Raw genomic sequence first — 18,321 nt, 5'->3', positions numbered from 1 at the left:
CCTTATCCCAACCGATGAGCTTTTTTTGTATTTTCTGTCCCCTGTCCAGCTCAGGAGGGGGACTGACAGAGCAGCTTTGGCGGGCACCTGGCATCCAGCCACTTCTACGCACATTGGAAAGTGTACCAAGGGTCATGTTTGTCATCACAGCTGCAATTTATTTTGCATTCCATAAGGTCAGAGCCACTAAAGAAAATGATGATAAGAGAGGCTGGGGGTATAAACTTTGAAATCTTTCCTCCTTCAGATAAAGGATGCAATCTCCAAAGATGTTGTATACTCAATTAACATGTTTCCTTCTCTCTTTCTTGCTTCACACCTCCATGAGTCATCTTTTACTTATCAACTGCTCCCTCTCCTTTCTGCTTTTCCAGGTGCCAAAAAAAAATTCCTGTGTTTGATTTCTTTCTTTCAGTTGTTTACATAAAAGAGAGTTATTGCATATATTTGAGAGATATTACTACTGCTCCTGTCCAGAGTCTATTATGAATGTTGGGTTACTTCTTAGAAAAGAAAAAAAGAAGTGTAACTTTTGGTCAGAAAACTCTTTTGCCTATCCTCAAATGTTGCAATGAATGTCAGTGTGTGGGTGAGAGACAGACAACTTTCAAGGTGCAGTTGCATAACTCAGTGACTGGAAAGTTCACAGAGGACTGTAGTACCATTTATTTTGTTGGAAAAATAGTCGAAGTTTGAGACACAGATCTTTGGTGATTGAAGCAGGTGGAAATCCACTCTTCTAAGGGACAAAAGAGAGAGGGCAAAACTTTTAAAAAGAAGTTAAAGATGAAGATCAAGGGCACACTTCTCCAGCTGTGTCATTCTAAGAGTAATGCAGTAACAAACAAAAAGCTGTCAGACTGCTTTATCCATATTACAGAAACATGTACAAAAGGTGTCCTTCAGGGAACATGTAAGTTTTCCTAGTGTGGAGTGTGCTGTTTTATGCCAATGCTTCAGCTTTTTGCTTACAGAGAAGGTTGCAGCAAGTTGAACTGAGTTGCTACACTTGTCTTGACAACAGGATGGCACCCAGCTGCTGGTCAGAGATGAGTCTGCCCCTCAGAGGCCTGAGCACTCTTTGGGCAAAGTTTGAGATCAGAATTAGTTCTTCTTTTCCCCTGCCTCAGATAGTCCACATGGCTTGTGACCCACCTTCCCAGTGCATGAGCTCCAAGCACACAGCACTGGGACAGGCTGGGTCTGATAGACTGTGTTTAGGCAGGGTGATGTCGAGGTTGTTCTGGATTCACAGAGATAATGCAGGAGATTCTATTCTGCTGGTGTTTAAAATTTTATTTTGCTTTTTATTTTATTTCCTCTGCAGTGCAGTAACTCCATAAGCAGCATTCTCAGATCTTTTCAATCACTTTAGTATTATCCTGTGTGACATACTGTATTTTCCCCAGATGTTTCAGGCCTCAGACCTGATGGACTGTGATATTGGTAGCTGAAATGATGACAGAAATTAAGAAGGCCTGTAGCATCCATAGCAGACAGACGGACAATGGCTTTCAGTTTTATAACCTGCTCTTCCAGGATACTTTCTTAATGTGTTACATAAACTAATTTGCAAAACTGTATGAAAGAAACATCTACAGAAAGATCTCACTGGACATTGTCAGTACATTGGGGACCACAGCTAAGCTGGTGGGACTGGAAGGATAATGTGGATACTGGTAGGAAAGGGAAATAAAATATTTTATATTTATTCTGAAATGAGCTCTTCTGAGTGGATGAGATTAAGAAAGTTTGTTAAAGATGGGATGGAGTCCTGAATTCTTATTCTTTGTCTGTCCCTGTTGGATAGTTATACTTGAAACTATTTGAGGAGGTTTTGCATGCCCTAAAAGTTGATTTATATGTGAAGCAGGGAAAGCAGGCTTGTCTGTACTCTGGATTAGTGTGCAGCCAGGATTTAGGAGTTTTGACTTCCTGTTCAGTTCCTTTCTCTGTGGATATAGAGTATTTCAGTAAAGTATAGAGTGACCTTGTAAGCTTTTCTGGCTTGTCAGGGCAGAAGAGGGATGACCCTATTTTACAACAACTTTTCCAAACCAGAATTCCAGATTTGGAGGTTGCCAAACCCAGAATGCCCTCAGACATCTTGAAAACTAAGCATCACAATTCATAAAAATAATTTTTAGCCCTTCCCAAATTGTGTGTATGTGAGCATAGAAAACTTTGTCAGAATTAGTTCCACAGAGTTTATTGCTTTGATATTCCAGGACAGATGAGCAAGCATGTTGAAAAATCACCTGTGCTTTGAAAAAGCAAAGTCGAGAGCCTCTTTGTGCACTGGGATTTTGAACAGTCAGCATGTTCAGACATGCTGCTTAAGAACAAGTTTCAAGGACTGGCAGTTCTTAAATAGACAAATGAAGGTTTGTGCTTTCTGCCTGGTTTAAGAAAGTGCCATCACTTGCTGTGTTGCCACTCCCTCTCCAGCAAAACTCCCAAGATCTTAAGAAATCAGGTGAGACTAAAACATACTGAGCCAATTCCAGAACAATAAAAATAGTGGAGCTGTAACAATGGAAATATCTATTGCATAAATTATTATTCAGAACATGTTATGGGAAAAGACTAACTCCAAGGGAGGCTTCCCTTTTTCAACTGTGAATCATATTTTTTGAGGAGAAAATGAGAGATGGTCCTATGAAACCAGTGCAGTGTACTTTGATGGAAAAGAGAGAACGGCTCACTCTGATACTTCTGTTCTCGCTTTTTGATTTTTTCACAGTCAGCTTCTGATCCCTGTGATGGAAAGTACAGCCCAGGCTCATTGGTATTCTTTGCCTTGGGTAGTTATTTGTGTCTGAACAGAGGAGGTGAAAAAGGCTTAAATGGGGAATTGTTTAAAGACCATCCTGCCCTTGCCTTGTAACAGAGCAGAAAACTGCCATAAATCTGGAGTGGCAGGGAATCTAACCCTCTGAGTGTAGATAATTTCACAATTTCCTGTTATCTTCTTCCCCCTGACTTGGCAAAGACACCTAGTGCATGCAGATTGATGGCATTTTATTTTACAGTCATTCCTCATGCTCAGATTTGTCTTGCTGTCTTGGCTTTACGGATCCTGTCTAATTCAAGTATTTAGCATCTGACTCATCAACTTTGATTTCTTTGCCCTTTTTCTGTACAGTGGTAGAACACAGTTGCCACTTCACGTAATTTACTTTGGCAGAATGACTCTTGCATTTCCCTGGTGTAAATCAGACCTTTTTGCTTCCGAGCCATAAAAACACAGCTCACCTGCAGTCAGCTGTGATTGTGTGTACTTCTTTTCATGAACCAAATGCAAAGGCCCAGAGTCCTGGGGGGTGTTAAACACAGGAATTCAGCACAGCACCCCTGCAAATGCACACCACAATTGTTATCATTGACTCAGTACTTCTTGGGAACACAGACACCGGAGCTTTTCAAAACCGCACACAGAGCTTTATTTTAATTTCGCTGTCCTATCATTTTGTAGCTAGTTCTGATATGGTTTCGGTTTTTATTTAAATGGAAAGTATCAAAATTCCTTGGGGAAAAGAAATTCAGAAGTAAAAATAGGAAAATACTTGGTGTTTCTATTTTTGTTCTATCTTCAAACATTTTGTGATTTGTTGTCCACTTTGATTTTATTGCCTCATTCTCTCTAAATGCTGGGACTTTTCCATCCCAGCACATGTTCATGAGAGTGAGCCTATTTCAAACAATCCTATAAATGCAGACTAACTGTAAAGTTAAGAAAGTCCAAGTTTTTGTCTTGTTTTTGTCACAATCCCAAAGTCAACAAAAACAGGGGGATGTTACTTGGAATGCAGAGTTTTGGGGATTTTTAGCCATACTCCTGGTGAGAGCTCAAAAATCATAGAGTCTGGTGCAAGAGGGTTTGTTCTGCTACCACTTACATCACTTTCCAAGAGAGAGGCAAGACATGACAAGTTGCACCACTTGCCCCATCACCAAGCTGAATCACCTCAGAAACCACCTTACTAGTGTGTACCCAGCACTTGAGTGTGAAAAGTTCACCTCCTTTATTCACCATAAGCCCTTACTTAGATTTAAGGTAATTAAATATAATCTGTAATTATCTACTTGAGTTATGTAGAAAATGAAAATTCTGAGTGCTGTGAGAATGCAGAATATATATTGTAACAGAAAGGTTTACGGCCAAATGGAAGTGGATTTAAATTCAGTAGTGCAGGAGGTCCCTTTGGCCTTAATGTTCCCATAATCCCTAGTTACAAGGAGTAAAAAGAACATTTTTAAAGTCCTTTTCTCCTCCAGGAACAATTAATACACTGAAAGATTCAATTTGTATTCTTTGATGCAGTATACAAGGCAGTTGTCCAGGCCTAGATGCTCATTTATAATTGAAAAGAAAAAGAACTCGAAGGATCATCAGTACATGAGATCCACCTCAACTAAGCAGCAAAGCCATTTCAGATCACCTGTTGTGGTGATGGTTCTACTTTTTACCCTCGTGCTGAGCACCTGGTGACCCAATCAGACCAGCCTGACTCCCTGCATTTGTCCCCTGCTTACTGCAATGCCTTGCTGAGTCTTTGCAGCTGTCACTGTCACTGCCTCTGTCTGTCTGTCCCCTCTGGTGAGGATGCAGCTAGGGGTGAGGAAAGGAAAGGAAAGGAAATGGCACATTGTCACAAGAAAATAATGCTGAATCCATGCTGCTCTGTGAAATGACTTGTTCCATAACTCATCTCAAAGTGCAACCACACCACTGACTGCTAGTGTTTGACAGCTCAAAGTGGACTCCTCACAGTCCTTTGGAGGAAAGTGTAGAGGAAGTTCATTACTAGCTCTTGTATAGAGAGAGGAAGGGGGAAATTTTGGAGAAGTGTCCCTCATCATCGCTTTCAATCAAAGCCCTTAAAGGCTTTTGGTCTGCTTTGAATTACTCTGCCTTTTTGCACCTGAAGAGGCCTGGGAGATTGCTGTACTGCAGTGGTGTGTTCAGTTTTTGTTTGTGCAAAAGTATTGATTTATACTGGGAGCTTTCCCAAGAATGTCTGACAAAGGCAGGAGAGTTTATGTGCTCTGTTTGTTTGCTCTGTTTGTTTGCTGGGTGATTTCCTGGCAGCACTGCCCTTGGAGGGTGTGGAACTGCTCATTACAAGGAGCTGTGGGTACTGAACCTCTGCAAAAGTGCTGGTTCTGTCACAGAAGGAATGGGACATAAACACCGCTTCTAATTTGAGCTTCTGTTGGTCTATACATATTTTCTCTCCTCTGCCTGCTTCGTCAAATCAAGTGGAAGTTTGATATGAATGAATACCATAGTGAGCCATTACATCTGTTCTCAGCAGCCATACATCCAAATGTGCACAGTGTAGTGAATGGTTCCAGTTAGCAGGTGAATAGGGTGTGATTCCCTCTCACTTTGCCTTGCTCTGGGAAGGATGGATTCCAGTATTTGCACTCAGAGTGGCTGGCGGTTGGTAGCTGAACATTTCTTAGCATTCTAGCTTACAAATTTCCAGAGAATTTCAAAGTTACATCCTCATTTACCTATCAGGGCAGCTCTAGTGTGTCTATTAAACATGAGTTTTTCTGCCCTTGCAAGGAGAAATTTCTTTTGCTTTTGTTTCAGATCTCTTTAAATATCGGCTAGAGCAACAAGAAGTCTCTAGTGTTGTGTGGCAGGCAAATCTACTCATTCCCAAACTCACAATCCTATGGTCACAGCTGATTCTGATGTTATTGTTACCCTGAAACAGGTTAGGTTGTCCTGATGAAATTGCACAATGCCCTAAGAAGAACCAGGGATTAGAAAAAAACCTAAATAAAACACTAAGAAAGCAAAATTTTTCCTAACAAAAGTGAGGAGAAAGTCCTGAGGAGTAAAACTGGTGCTGGGAGTCTTTGCATGAGCTCACCCAACATCAGTGTCATTGGGAAATGATGGCATCTCATCAACAGGAGCCTGGAAAACCCAGTACCTTTTTGTCAGCATGTTCCTTGTTCTTTCACCAGTAAATGGGCTCCCATGCATGAGCATGTTGAAGTGGGAAATTCCCTGGATCAGAGTGCCAAAATCTGTCCTACTATTCTGTATGTGTTGGTTTAAGAGAGCAGATGGGGTTTGCAAAACTGAAAAATTGCTGAGTGGCTTCTTCCACCTCGCCTTTCCCCAGGACAGGATGGTCTGTGTGGTCACTCCCGACACTTCAGGAAAGCTAAAACAGTGCTGCAGAGTCTGAGCTGCTTAGAGGTCAGAGGGGGGGCAGTGAGAGTTGGGAGTCCTGTAACTCTTTCAAGGCAAGTCACTTAACCACCCTCCAGTCACTGTTAATGCCTGAAATGCAACCTAAGACTTTTTTTAGTGTATATAAAGTGTATAAAGTGTGTGGATCTTGGATGCAAATGCCTCAATAAATGCACATTCTGATTATCCACCCACACTCTGATTTCCAAAAGACACAGAACCAGCTCTTGAGCTGCTCTTCTTTCTAGCTGCCTCCTGTTGTTGAAAGCTACTCATGAAATTGTGGGAATTTTCTACATCCATTTCTTCTCTTTTCTGGAGTTGATGTTTGGCATTGGAAGCAGGAAGAAGCTTGTGCTTCTGCTCTACTGGATCAAAAGGTCAGGCCCCCTGGTTTTAATAATTCTTCCTCTTCTACAAATGGACAAATGTTAGCACCCACATTTTGCAGGAGGAATATTGGTGTCTTGTCCAAAATTAGAGACCTTTTGACTTTTTGGTCAGATAGAGGGCAAGAACTCAGGTACTTTTGGCATGGAGAACCAGCCCTTCTCCATCCCCATAGATTTTTAGTGTAAGTCAGTCTTGCTAAAGGGCAGGAACTCAGTTTTTTATCTTTTGCCTTGTGATGAGTAGGTTGCAAATTATCTCAAAGAAGTGCTTCTGTTCTCTACTTGGTGCAGCTGAGATATAGCTCCACTTGTATCCACATGTGCTCACTGGACCTGGTGAAAGGAGATGCCTTTACTAGAGCAAACTATATATTTGAGAGCAGCCCTTGAGAATTACAGATTTTGTAAGTTACAAGTTTTTTCTACATTTGGGTGAGAAAAAGAAAAACTGGAGAGAAGAGACTGAATCAGAACGTGAAGATCAGTTGTAACTACAGTTCAAAATCCTAGAGAGCATGACTGATATTATCAGTTTCCTCCTACTGTGGGTAACTGCTGATTTCTCAAGGAACAAATCACAACAGCAAAGCTAAGCATGGTCTAGAGAGCTGGAAAGCAACTCTTGGATTCTGTCTGCTCTCCTCAGTGAGCAGCAATGAGTCCAGGCAGAAAGGTGGTTCCAGGGTCTGTGACCTGTTTAGAGGGCATCGTGGGCTGCTTGGCAGCCTTTGAGATTGCAGTGCACAGCTGCCTTGCGAAGGGTTTGGGAACTGCACACCAAAGGCTGCATGTTGGAAGAATGCCCTTAGGGAACCAGAGCAACTTATTACAGTGTCTTTTGAGAAATACTGATATCCTCAAAGAAATATCCTTGCCCAGAATGAAGGTGTTGGTTAAGGGAACTTGTTAAGAAAGCTGAATTTGATTCCATAATCTCTATTTATGCTGTTTATACATGATATTTGTAAAGTTTATGTAATAATATGCATTGTAAGGTGCTGCACTGCATCACTTTGTATGCAGGAGACTTCAACAAAAGCATTTTGCTTTACAGTCTTTTTGTGGAACGTTGCAAGTTTCTTAATTTTTATCTCTGTCCAGTAATACTGGTTTTAAAGTCTGGGGAACTGTTGTGCCTTCAAGAGAATATTCTTCTAATGGAAGTAGGTTTCTTGGGCAAGATCCAATTTATTATCCACTGATCAGCTTCTGGACTTGTTTTTTTCTCTCATTCTGTTACTTAGCAGCATCCTTTAGGGAATGCATGCTGAAACCATCAGCTTTGTTCCTCTTTGCTGTTGAATTATTCCTATAGATTCTCTCTGGATTACTTAAATTTAGAGTGTAATGCAGTGTAAAACAGAATCTCTTTCTTCACTGATGCAACCCAAGTCCTTGAGAGTAAACCCCTATAGAAGGCCTGTGGCTCTGCAGCCCCAGTCTTGTGCAGTGGAAGTGAGTGGGAATTTTGTAACTGAATTTGGGGGTTTCAATACTAAGCCTTAATTGCAATTACCTTACTGGGGACCTGGAATTTAAAAGAATGGCTCATACCTCTTAAGAAAAAATGTTTTGCAACTTCTTCTGGTTATACAAACCATAATTTTCCCCTTTTCCTCCTTTCCTGATGAATCACCAAACCTTTTTCTGACAGTGGAAACAGCTGAAAAGATATTTCTTAGAGTATAAGGACATAAAGGTCTATGCCTATGGTATTTTCTGTGCAGTGTGTCAAAGGCAGAGAGAGGTGTCTATGATTCTCAGATTGTCAGCATATCCTTCACCTCTGCTGTCCCATTCTACTGACCTTACTCCAGTCATTTTGTATTTTATTCTTGCTCTTGTCAATACAGATTAGACTCTAATAAGTAAGTCGTAACATGCTAAAGTGTTCCACAGGGTCTCTTCTTTCCCTATCCTGTAGCTGAATCCTGACAGTGGATTTAGCCAACATGCAGCTTCTGAGGCTGTAGTCTTTAGATGTAAAATACACTTCCACTGGGTGATGCCTGTTTCCTTGAGAGAAATGTCACTGCAGCTCTGGGACAGGCCTGCATGACATGAAAGAATTAGCAGAATGTGATCACAAATCTGAGCTGAGGCAGGGTTAAGAATAATATAAAAATTTGGCTTTGAGGTATTAACCTGAAGAGATTGAGATGAGACAGGCAAAAAGAATGAAGAATCAGGGTGCCCCACCAAGCCTGAGGAGGCTGATTCAGGTTTCATTTTCAGACACTATAAGGGTATGTCAGCCAAGGTAATTCCAGGTAATCCACTACAAACTCTGCGCTGCAACAGCCAGCCAAAAGCACTCATCATCTGTCACCTGCTTTTGATCTTCTGAGATCTCTTAAGACACCTGTCTGCAGCTGTATAGAATGGCAGGAAATTCAACTTCTGGGATGCAAAGAGCATATTCTGGCATGCATCCTTTCTCTCCTGAAATAACTGCTTTAGGCAGTTGTTTAAGGAGTATTTGCCATCATCTTTGACATGGCATCTCTTTTTCTACAGGCATGTTTATCTTTCAAAACAATAAAGAAATAAAAGTCACCAAGTGGTGTAACTTCTGTGACAAATAGACTTGCTTGTCTCAGAACTCTGAAAAAAGGTTCCCTTTTGTGATAATTTGATTATTGTATTTTTCTGACCAGAACTTTTCCCTTTTGTGATATTTTCAAGCTTTGATTGTGAAGTATCCACTGTAGGAAACTGCGATGAAATCTGATAATTTGGTTTGGGGTTGCATTTGAAGGAAAAGAAAATATTTCCTACGTCACAGTAAATTTTTCAGAAATCACGCCAGTGCTCTGGAGTTTTTGGATTACTGCACAGAAGTTGGCATCTCTACTGTAGGTATTGGCTGGCTGTTGGAAACAAAACAATATAGCAGCAGAGATCTTCTGAATCTCTTCTCCCTTTGCTACAGTGCAGACATTTGCTCCCTTGATTTCTTTTGGTCAAGCAGGTCTTTCATTTGGATCTTGTCTGTGTACAGGACAGATGATAAAATCCAGCTTGTTGTCCACAGCCTTGTTGTTCGCACAGCACAAACTTAATTGCATATGCGAGGCATTGCTTAGGGGTCTTTCCTCTTTTTCCTGTACTGTTTGGAACAGAAGGGGGTTAATGTTAAAGGAGTTGTGATTATTTCTGCTATGATTTGTATGTATGGATTTTGGCAGGGCGGCAAACCCCCTTTTTTGACATGGTTTTGGCTTAATTTCCTTACTGCTGGCTCATCACTGATGAGCCGAATGATTAATGTGTTATTTAGTTTCCTTGTGTCTTTTGTTCTTAAAAGTCCTTGCAACAACGTACAAAACCCCAGTAACAATAGCTGATTTTGCAAACCATGGCAAGAATTTGTTCCAAGGGTTTTTTCCAGGGTAACACTGAGATCTTTCTATGTAGTTTATATTCTCCAACACACAGTGTGGGCAGATAAATGTGTTTTCTCAGTGTGTAATATTCTTTTGGTAAGAAACTACTTCTGTTTGATAAGGGGAATTGAATCTGTTGGCCACAGCATCAGACTGAAGATGAACCAGGTCTACTCATCTGCAGGTAGTAGATGCTTTCAAGGCAGTGGTTTGCTATGAGAATGTCAGCTGGTTTTAAGTTCAGGGTGAAACAGAGGTGAGAAACCTTGTTTTGGATGTGCCAAGTGTCCTGCTCATGGCCCATCACTGACACCAGTTAAATGCTGCCACCTCCCACCCCCGACTCTGTGGCTGAGTGGTCACTGGTGTCTTAACGATGCTTTGGTCTTGCAGTGTGGAGACTTTCAGCCAGAAGAAATTTGGCAAATAACTCCAGTTTCCCCACGGCCTTGATTTTTTTATTTCTTTCTGTTTCCAGGTGCCAGTCAGCCACTCCGCCGCCCCTGTTGTCCCCGCGAAGAAGCCCTGCTTACCCTCTCAGCGACAGCGAGGACTCTTCCCGCTCTACTGGGCTCTCCAAAGTCTCCAGCTCCAGACTGTGCCTCAAGGACTGGAAAAGCCGCACCTCTACGCTGCGAAGCACCTCCACGAGCCCATCGGACACCGACTCCCCGAGCCACCCCCTCAAAGCCATCAGTGTGGGTGCTTTGGATAAAAGGCTGTCCGTGTTCAAGGCTGACCAAAAGGAGACTCCAAATGAGGCTCAAGATGGGGAAGCAATAGGGAGCCATCCGCTCACCAGGAGCACTCTGTCCTTGGGCACTGCCACCAAACTGAGGACCCTCTCCATCAGCAGGGTGAGTGTCCGCTCGCAGGCGCTGGACATCAGGCAGAAGATCACAGAATGGGAATGCCGCCGGGAGCTGTCCCCCAGGACGAGTGTGTGTGTGGACAAGAGGGATGCTGGGGAGAGGTCAGGCAGTGAGAGCTGCCCCAGTGTGCTGACCTCCCCCTGCAGCGACAAGACATTTGATTTCAAAGGGCTCAGAAGAATGAGCCGAACATTTTCCGAGTGCTCTTACCCAGAAACCGAGGAGGAGGAACTGCTGGACAGGGATTCCTGCCATCGGTTTGAAAAGAGACCAGGCAGGAGCGAACCTTCTTCTGCCACTTTCCTTAAGAGCCATGTGAGGAAAGAGTCCTCTGCCGTGCTCAACAGAATCCAGAAGATCGAGCAAGCACTGAAGGAGCAGTCGGGCAGAGGCCTCCCCCAGTTACCAAGTAGCTGCTACAGTGTTGACAAAGGGAGGAAAAAGTCTGGGACTCTGAGTACTGTGGAGGGACTGAGTGAAACCCTGAGCGATAGCAAAGGAGGGAGTGTTATTTTGGGGAGTGAACCAGAAACACCTCCTGAGGCTGAGAAAAGCAGTAAAACAAAACAGGGGGTTACTGCAAACTCAGCTGGCCCCAAAGTGCTCCTGGAAAGCCCAGCTAACAGCGCCGTGAATCCTGTCCCCAAGCCCAAACGCACCTTTGAGTACGAGGCAGACAAATCCCACAAAAGCAAACCAAGCAATGGCCTACCTCCATCTCCCACACCTGCTGCTCCTCCTCCCCTCCCGTCCACTCCTGCACCCCCCGTGACCAGAAGGCAGAAGAAAGAGTCGCGCTTTCACAGAAAGTCCCAGAATAGGTAAAAGTCAAGGAAAATCTGCTCGGTTCTCCAAATAAATAAATAAATGGGCTGTATTTTTGTAGTAACAGTATTTTAAGTTCGCCCGCTAATGCAATGCTTTTGACATAAGAAAAGCTAGGAGTTGCCTGCAAGACAAGTGTTTTTCCTGCTGGTCTGCTCTGATAGGATGCACTGGTACAATACCTTTGCATGCCTTCAGTTTTGGAGTTCTACGATCTTCATTCCTCGATCCCCCAAAAAGGCTCTAGGTTAGGTGTGCTAAAGGTTGTCTAGTTCATGTTGGCACAGATGCCCTTAATTGTGATTGTTAATGGACCATAATTTTGTTACTGTCGGGTAGTGGGACCATAGCTGATCCCTCACAGTCTTTTCTTCCTGTAAAACGTACCTGCAGAGGTTTTCTCTTTCTAAAGTTCATTACTTTAGCAGTTGTGTCAGTTTTATGCAGTGTAGATGATTTTATTTAATTCAGTGCTCAGGAATATTATCCTAAGTTACTATTAAAAGCTGTGGAGGATTAATGCTGAGAAAACTGTTTTATCACAGGCAGTCCTTTATATCCTTCCTGAGTTAATGATAGGGAGAGTGTATGGCAACAATTCCCCAGCAATCTCTGGAGCTTGGCTTGTTTTAACCACATGATTTATTTTGAGTTTTAGACATGATGGAACTCATTCTGCTCATTGCTTAGAAGATTTTAGGCATAGTTGTTGCTAAGCATTCAAATTACAGCATTTTTTAACGAATTCACCTGTCTGTGCCTGTGCATGATACACACCTTCCCTTGATATTTAGTGATGAGGTCTGCAAGGAACTGCTAAACATCATCTCAGATGCACACTATCCCTTCAGTATCTACTGCTTGCTGTTGGTTCAGTTATTGAAAGTTTGTCAGCACAATTATACTGACCTGAATTATAGTGGGGCAGGAAGAGGAGAAGAGGAGCCTTCATATTCTGTCCTTTCCTCTCAGGAGACACCTGCTTCTGAAAGATCAAACAGCTCTGCTGAGGCGTGTTGTTTCTCCCAGAAAGGTGTGGGGGGATGTGGAAACTCAAGCTCTGATTAGCAGTGCTTATCTTTGAGTCCTGACAATAATCTCAGAGGAAGTAAATCTAGTTTTTAATGAGAATTTGTGAAATAAAGCTGTCCTCAGTTTGTTCAGCATAGCACTGGCAATGTGCAGAAGACAAACAGTAATTTTAAAATGTTCTGGTGTAAGTGATACCCTTTATTGGAAAAGGGCTAACTCATCTAAGAACCACAATATTTTATCACAATGAGTTTTTGAGATAGTTTTGAAGCTGCTTTCCAGAAGAGGTACAATTCTGCTTGCACCTGCTGTTCTGCAGGTTCAGTCTCCTGTCTTAGCAGAGTTAGACAACAGCACAGTTCAGCAAAGGATCTTCAGGCCTGGGTTAGGGCTAGGAGAAACAAGCCTTCCAAAAAGCATTATTTATCAATTTAAGTTGTAGAATATAAATTGTAGGATTAACAGGGTTGTCATGTGTATCTGATGATCCTTGCAATTCAGTTTGACATTCTACTGGGTAGGTATCCATTCATTTGTAACAGCTTTACCCACTGTAGTTTAATGACTTCTCTGGACACACCTCTTGTTAATCATGATCTAAATAAATTCAAATCAACCTCCCAAAAATCTCAAGTTTGCTGGCTATCTTAAATGGTGGGTGGAAATCCTTTATAAAAATCTCAATTTCATTATCTTTGCTACTGTTCTTCCTTCAGTTACAGAAAGGAGAACTCCAAGATTTACAAAGAACTTAAGACCATACAAGTCATCTAAGAATAATAATATTTGGTTGATAGTAATTACTGAAATCTCAGTATCTAAACTGTTCTTTTTTTGAGAACAGACATAACTCATTGTGTCTGCAGCTTGTAGCTGTGTGTTTCAGATTGAACATACATGTGGTTTGTACTCCCTGGAATGTCATGAGAATGGACTGAGGGTATTTATTTTCCCAATACTTTGGTTGAAAGCACTGGTTTTATTTTTGGTGGTTAATTCAACATTCTAGTAATATGGAGGAAGTCTCTCATGTTTGCCTGCTAGCAGAAAGCCAGGCTGGATCTGGGCAATCTGCTGCCAACAGCTGCTTTAACATTTCAGAGTGGTGTGGGCTGGGTGTTCCCTAGCAGTTGGAAATCCTCTGGCACACACAGAGTGCAGGAGAGGAGTGTCACAGCAGAGGCTTGGGACACATGGACCACAGCTGAGTGTCGGTCCACAAAGCCATTCCTGTCATCCTATACAGTGTCACCACATCACAGTGGTGCCTTGAAATCTATAGGAGCTGGATATTTAACTACTTTAGGAAGTCTCATTTCATACACAGCTATGTCTTCAGTGTGTCAGCATCCTTTGTAACTGTGAGTAGCTGTGGAGGAGCAGTTGTCTGGATCTGACGTGCACAGACTGTTTCTGCCACAATCCTGATGTGAATAACTTGGACCTGGATATTCTGAAGCTTAGGGAAAGGGGAGAGAGGAGACTCCTAAGCCCGATCCTGAGCTGTAAGCCTGCTCCAGCAGACAAATAGGAAATGCCCTTTTCGAATGTATTGTTCTTTGCAATAGTCACTGTGTTACCTGTAGGGATGCTTGAGCCAATTCACAGGCCAAAGTGTCTCATGAGACTCTGTCACTGCCACATGGATATGCTGTAACATATGCTTCACTCCAGCTGGGAAGAAGAAGAAGCAGGGTTGATGGTAGGATGATTTATTGTTAATCTAGTTTGGGTCTCAGTGAGTGAAGCATGCAGACCAGCACAGTCCACGCAAGCCTTGCAGCACCATGGGATTTATGCTCTGACCTGAGCCCATTTTTCTCACTGTTTCATCCTCAGCTGTAAATCAATGCAATGAATGCCAGCCCCTGTACTGCTAGCACTGCAAATTGTGGCCCTCCCAGCTTGAGTGTAGATAGCTTGAGAGTGGGAAGAACTCGGCCTCTTCTACCTCTAGAACTGCTCAGCAGTACCTGGGGCAGGTGTGGGTGGGAGACAAGTTGTGTGTGTTCACCTGACCCAGCTGGTCCTCACCTTCCTGCCAGAAAGGGCAAACCTTCAGCCCCCAGCCGTCAGCCCAGGTTGCTCATGCACCCCAGGGATCATTAATTTCCTCAAGGCTTTCTCCTTTGCTGTCAGTGCTTGGCACGGGGTGTGCAAGGGAAACAGGTGACTTTCACACGAGTCTGCCTTTGGCATTTGTACACTGAGCTCTGTGCAGGAACATATCTGAAAGTTCAAGATGTGAATAGTGTCAAACTAAGGCTACATCTCCCAGAGCAACCAGTGCAGGAATGCTTTTCAGACACTGTGTCTTTCTTTAGGAGAGAGGGCTACATGTTTCTTGGGCCTCTGGAAAGAACAAGGTAATTTCTAATCTGAGGATTGTGCTGCTAACTTACTCTGTAAACTTGGAAAAATATCACATATTTTCTCGGTATTTTCTTCCTGTCTGCATAATTGGGTAACAATACTTCCAACTTCATAGAAGTGTCATAGATGATTATACTAGAGACTGCTGTGAGCACAGGACTTATGGTCTGCTAAAAGTTAGTCCTTAAAGCATAATGTGGGATTTTTTTTTTTGTTGTGGTTCACTTTATATATATTTCTTAGCAAGCAAATGCTCATCTAAATGTTTGAATAATTTTGCATTCTTGTTACTCATTATTATTGTTTTAAACTTTAGAAAATCCTTTGAGTTTGAGGATGCCTCAAGCCTGCAATCCCTGTACCCTCCCTCCCCAACTGAAAATGGAACCGAGAGCCAGCATAAATTTGGATCCAAGAGCACTTTAGAAGAAAATGCCTATGAAGACATTGTAGGTAAGAAGCTGCTGCAGAACATGGGCTCACAGCAGGATGTTGAGTGGCTGTGGGCAGGCCGTGTATTGCTGAACACATGCCCTGTGCAGGACCATTCAGTGCTGTCAGTAAAGAGAGATTAAATGGAGGCTAAATGGGTTTGATCCTTCAGTGCAAATGTAGCTCTCAGGCTGCATGCAGGAAGTCTTGATTCTTTCAGACTTCACTGGGTAGTATTGGAAACAGACTGTTTGGTCAGCTTTTTGCCAATGCTTTTCAAGTACCAAATCGTTCTTTTTATCGAGATCTTGGCTTGAAGCCTTGAGTGGTGTAAAAATGTAAAGAACAGAACCCGAGACAGTGTTTACAGAACTATCCAATAGCAAGATTAACCTCAGAGGCCTTGTGTGGTCAGCCTGAGCTTTTCAGGACTCCGGTGTGGACTGCCCCAAAGCAGTTATTTGTAGCACTGTTCCTGGTCTCCTCCAAGTCCCAGTTGCTGGTTAAAGAGGAATTAATTTCCTTTAGCTATACAACCATCAGGAATGCACAACAAAAAACACTGTTTTCATTAAGCTTCATAAGAAAAACATGTTTCTTTTGGTCTTAGAAGGAAATCTATGGCCTATGCATACATTCTTTTAACATCAAAAAAAAGTTGTTATAATTACCAAAAATTGGGCAGCCCTTCAGAGGACAGATTTTCCACACAAGGGATGAATATCTGCTTTATTTTTAACTCTTTCAGTATAATATTATTGCAACAGATACAAAGGGGACTTGGTTTTACTTTGGGCAATGAATCTTTATATACTGAAAGCTGGAGGGCTACCAAGATAGTCTGGAACCCTAGAGCACACATCCTCTGAAGAGACACTGACAAGCTGGGCTTGTTTAGTCTGGTAAAAAGCACTCTAATAGTGCTTACAAATGTTTGAGAGGCAAACAAAGACAATAGAACAAAACTATACTTGGTCATATCAGTTGATATAGCAAAGAACAATGGCCACAAATTGGAGCCTGGGGCTCTCTGTCACACCAAAATTCTGTCTCTGGCTTGTCAGCCTCAGTGAAAACAGGAATTTACTCTTTCCATTCTCAGCTGTATACTTTGTCTATGCCATTCAAAAAAATTGCTTTCGGAACAGAAGCTTTCAGCTCCTGCTCAGTGTCTGTTAAAATGAAATCTTTTGTAGATACTAAAAAGTCATTTTCTGTGTAGTGCATCCTTATATCATCAGCCTTTTCCATGACAGACCGCCGTGCTACTCACACTTGAGAATGTATTGTGTGTTAGTTACAGTGCTCATCTTTGCTCAGGACTTGTCACTGTGCCACCAGATTTTACGTGGTAATGATTCTTTCCCTTGTCTGGTTTGTTAAATATCAATATAAAAGGTGCCGGACTGGTAAGAAACTTTCTTCAAATGAGAAGAACTCTTGGGTTCAGTAAAACAAAAATCATAATGGGCTCTTCCAACTCATGGGTACTATAAAGCAGCCCCTTGCAGACTATAATTTGGCCATTTTGGCAGGGCAGTGGGAAGAGAATGCAAAATTTCAGATCTGTGGACAAACACAGAACTTCATTGTTTTGTACTGCTTTTTCACAACCTCTTTCCAAGCACTTCATTCAATACAGGCAGTGCGGGGGGGAACACAAAATCAGTATTATTCTTACAAACTGTCAGGCATGATTAAAGACAAGCCAAAGAGGTTTGATCTCCAGCTTTAAAGAAACTATTGTAGTTTTGTGTATCACATCTGCATAATTTATACCAGTGGTGCTAGACCCCAGTCTCCAAGTAGCACTTTTGTGCTCATGCAAACCAGGTGTCTGCAAGAGTGAGTTTATTTTATAGATCTACATCTGCTTCAAAGCTATATAAAGGGCTCTGTCACTGTTCTCTGAGTTTTCTTGGCAAACAGTTGCCCTGGAGGTGCCAGTGGGTCTTTTTTTCCCTATACCTTGTTGAATCTCCTTGCCTCCCTAAAACTTGTAGGCAGTTAAAACATTGTTGCTGCAGTAATAAGCTTAATAAAGTGTCATGTCCCCCCACCCCTTAGAATTAATATTTGTAATGCAAGGAAGTGTTAGAATACAAGGAAAGAAAGCGGTGAATACTGTGAATGCGCTAAGTATTCTAGTGTGAGACAGAATCATAAAAAATTCAGGTTGGAAGGGACTGTGAAGTCAGCTGATCCAGCCTCTGCTCAAAGCGAGCCTGATTTCAACATTAAATGAGGTTGCTTAGGGCTACATCTGGTTGAGTTTTCAAAATACCATGGCAGGATGGCTTCACTGCCTCCCTGTGCAGCCTTCTCCACTGCTTAGCCTCCATTGTGAATAATGGTTTCTTGATGTCCCTGTGAACAAATTTTTCTTTCCATCCAGTCTGAATTCTCCTTTCAGACTTGAAGGATGTTGTCCTTCATCCTTTCACCTGCAAGAAGTGCCTGGTGCTGTCTTTTTCACTTGCCTTTCTAGGTAGTGGCAGACAGCAGCTGGGTTATCCCCCAGCCTTCCCCAGGCTAAGCAGCTTCTAAGCATGTAATTGCTAGGCCTGGAGTCATTGGTTTTTTGGTCACCACATGGCCTCTTCATGTGAGGCATATGCACACCAAAGCTTTGTCTTCCTCCTGGTGCCCTTGCACTGCTTATTCTTTAATGACCAGGGCAGCAATGAACTGCTGTGTGTAGTTTATCTTGAGAGCTGCCTTTATTTAAAAAAGTAAGTTTTAAGGTATATTGAAACCAAAAATGATCATGCTCTGAAATCCAGTGACATCAC

At 42.3% G+C, this 18,321-nt stretch overlaps 1 protein-coding gene across 7 annotated transcripts in view; it reads left to right on the top strand.

Moving 5' to 3' along the window:
• Positions 1-18,321, top strand: part of DENND2B (DENN domain containing 2B) — a 154,678-nt gene that overhangs the window by 82,052 nt on the left and 54,305 nt on the right. For all 7 annotated transcript variants that reach the window (XM_032113419.1, XM_032113413.1, XM_032113415.1 and 4 more), the window contains 2 exons: positions 10,474-11,688; positions 15,414-15,550. In XM_032113419.1, the coding sequence (XP_031969310.1) occupies positions 10,474-11,688; positions 15,414-15,550 (1,352 nt within the window). The remainder of the gene's footprint in view (positions 1-10,473; positions 11,689-15,413; positions 15,551-18,321) is intronic.

This window comes from Corvus moneduloides, chromosome 6 (assembly GCF_009650955.1).
Source record: "Corvus moneduloides isolate bCorMon1 chromosome 6, bCorMon1.pri, whole genome shotgun sequence".
Classification (NCBI taxonomy): domain Eukaryota; kingdom Metazoa; phylum Chordata; class Aves; order Passeriformes; family Corvidae; genus Corvus; species Corvus moneduloides.
Note: the sequence above shows the minus strand (reverse complement) of the source record. Positions and strands in the feature narration are given on the sequence as shown.